At 47.0% G+C, this 1,688-nt stretch overlaps 1 protein-coding gene across 3 annotated transcripts in view; it reads right to left on the reverse strand.

The window, feature by feature from the left end:
- Positions 1-316: 316 nt before the first annotated feature.
- otpa (orthopedia homeobox a) overlaps positions 317-1,688 on the reverse strand; it is a 4,438-nt gene continuing 3,066 nt past the window's right edge. For all 3 annotated transcript variants that reach the window (XM_005720103.2, XM_005720104.1, XM_005720105.1), the window contains exon 3: positions 317-1,598. In XM_005720103.2, coding sequence (XP_005720160.1) covers positions 1,077-1,598 — 522 coding nt within the window. In that variant the 3' untranslated portion in view covers positions 317-1,076. The remainder of the gene's footprint in view (positions 1,599-1,688) is intronic.

Genomic DNA, 1,688 nt, shown 5'->3' on the forward strand with positions numbered 1-1,688 from the left:
TTTTTTTTTTTACTTAAATAAGTTTATACCAGATAGAGAATTTGATACAGTTAACGCTAAACAAAAATTTCAGATTCATCACTACAATCATTTAAAATCTAAATACCTTTTGGACTGAGCTTGTAAAGAAACGAGGGTTGATCCGTGTTGTGGCATAATTGAAAATGGTTTTTATTTGATCATTTACACTGAATTGATATAAACATGTCCATGAAACAAAACGGTTCAAACATTTAAGAAAGTCATAGCTGAGAATAAGCACAGACATAATTTTGGAAACATAAGTTATCACAAACTGACCAAATGGGAACAAGAGTGCTTCCGCTACACAAAACATCCTATATAACAGATTATAGTTAAGTCACTTTCAATGTCTTAATTCAGAGTATTTCCCCCCTTTTTATTTTTGCTTTGGACAGCACATGCAGTCAAGTCTTTAATTAATTAATTTTTTTACCCCCGTTCCTGTCAAATCAGTCTCCCTCCTGGTGAATCGTCCATGTTTTCCTTCTTTTAAATCTCCAGGTGTGTGGCTTTTGCGTAGCCAGTGTGCATCCCTTTGGTCTTATAGAGTTGCATGCTGTGCAGCAGGAGGGGGGGAAAGGGGGAGATTGAATCTGTGATCTAGTTTTTGTAGTTAAAAGTATCCACAGAATTTGTCTTCAAAAACCTTCAGTCACCGAGCAAATATAACCGAGTGCCCCGCGGCAATCATGGCCAGGGCTGGATGTGCCCAATAAATAAATAAATAAGTGAATAAATACCGAACTCACGCATCGGTTCGTTTAAATAGAGAAATAAATAGCTGATCGAGGCTACATGCGAAATAATAAATTATAGCCTAAAACAGAACCAGTCCTATGGTTAATAAAGGCCAAAGGGCCCAATGAATAATGTCAGTTCTCCCCCTCTTTCTCGTGAACTGGGTAGAAGAAGAAGAAAAAATGTTATCTGAACAAATATCCCGGGTGTATTTGTCCCACTGTGCCTCTTTGGGTGGACTGGGTGGGTAAGAACAAAATGCACAAGATCTCTGTAGTTGGTGAAAGAAAAGCTCGTAGCGCTGACCGTCGTCACTAGGTGAAGCTCATGGATACTGTGTGCTCCAGCGCTTTGCGGCGCAGAGAGGCGATGCTTGTCCCTCTCCAGACGTCACTGTCCGGGGAGCTACACAGCTGAGGTGACCCGGTCACGTTCGTCGGGCCGGATAGAGACGCGGGGACCATTCCGGGGAAAGTGGGCTGGTAGAGGTGCGACTGCAGCCCGGAGCCGTTCGACGACATGTTGGATAGACCCATGGAGTTGGGCGGTGGTCCGGCTCCAAGGCTGCACTGAGACAGGGACTGCGCCATGGCCTGCTGGCGGCCCAGAGCGGGCGGGAGCTGCAGCTGAGACACGCCAGGCATACCTGCCGTGGCCCAGCGGGTGTCGTTGGCGTGGAAGGAGCAGAGGCTGTCGCCCATAGCCGCTGCTGCCGCAGCTGCGGATGGGAACTGAGGCAAACCGTGGTGCGTCGGCAGCAGAGTCCCCGGAGCCCGGAACACGTTGGTGGTCTTCTTGCGCTTCTTCCACTTAGCCCGTCGGTTCTGGAACCAGACCTGCAGACAAAGACGGGAGGAGTCAGTGGGAGCTGAGTCAGTGACTTTAGTGACAGGTCACGTTACCAACGCTGGGAGCACCAATAATAA

The sequence above is a fragment of the Pundamilia nyererei genome, unplaced genomic scaffold (assembly GCF_000239375.1).
Source record: "Pundamilia nyererei isolate P.nyererei 1_Seehausen unplaced genomic scaffold, PunNye1.0 scaffold00002, whole genome shotgun sequence".
Classification (NCBI taxonomy): domain Eukaryota; kingdom Metazoa; phylum Chordata; class Actinopteri; order Cichliformes; family Cichlidae; genus Pundamilia; species Pundamilia nyererei.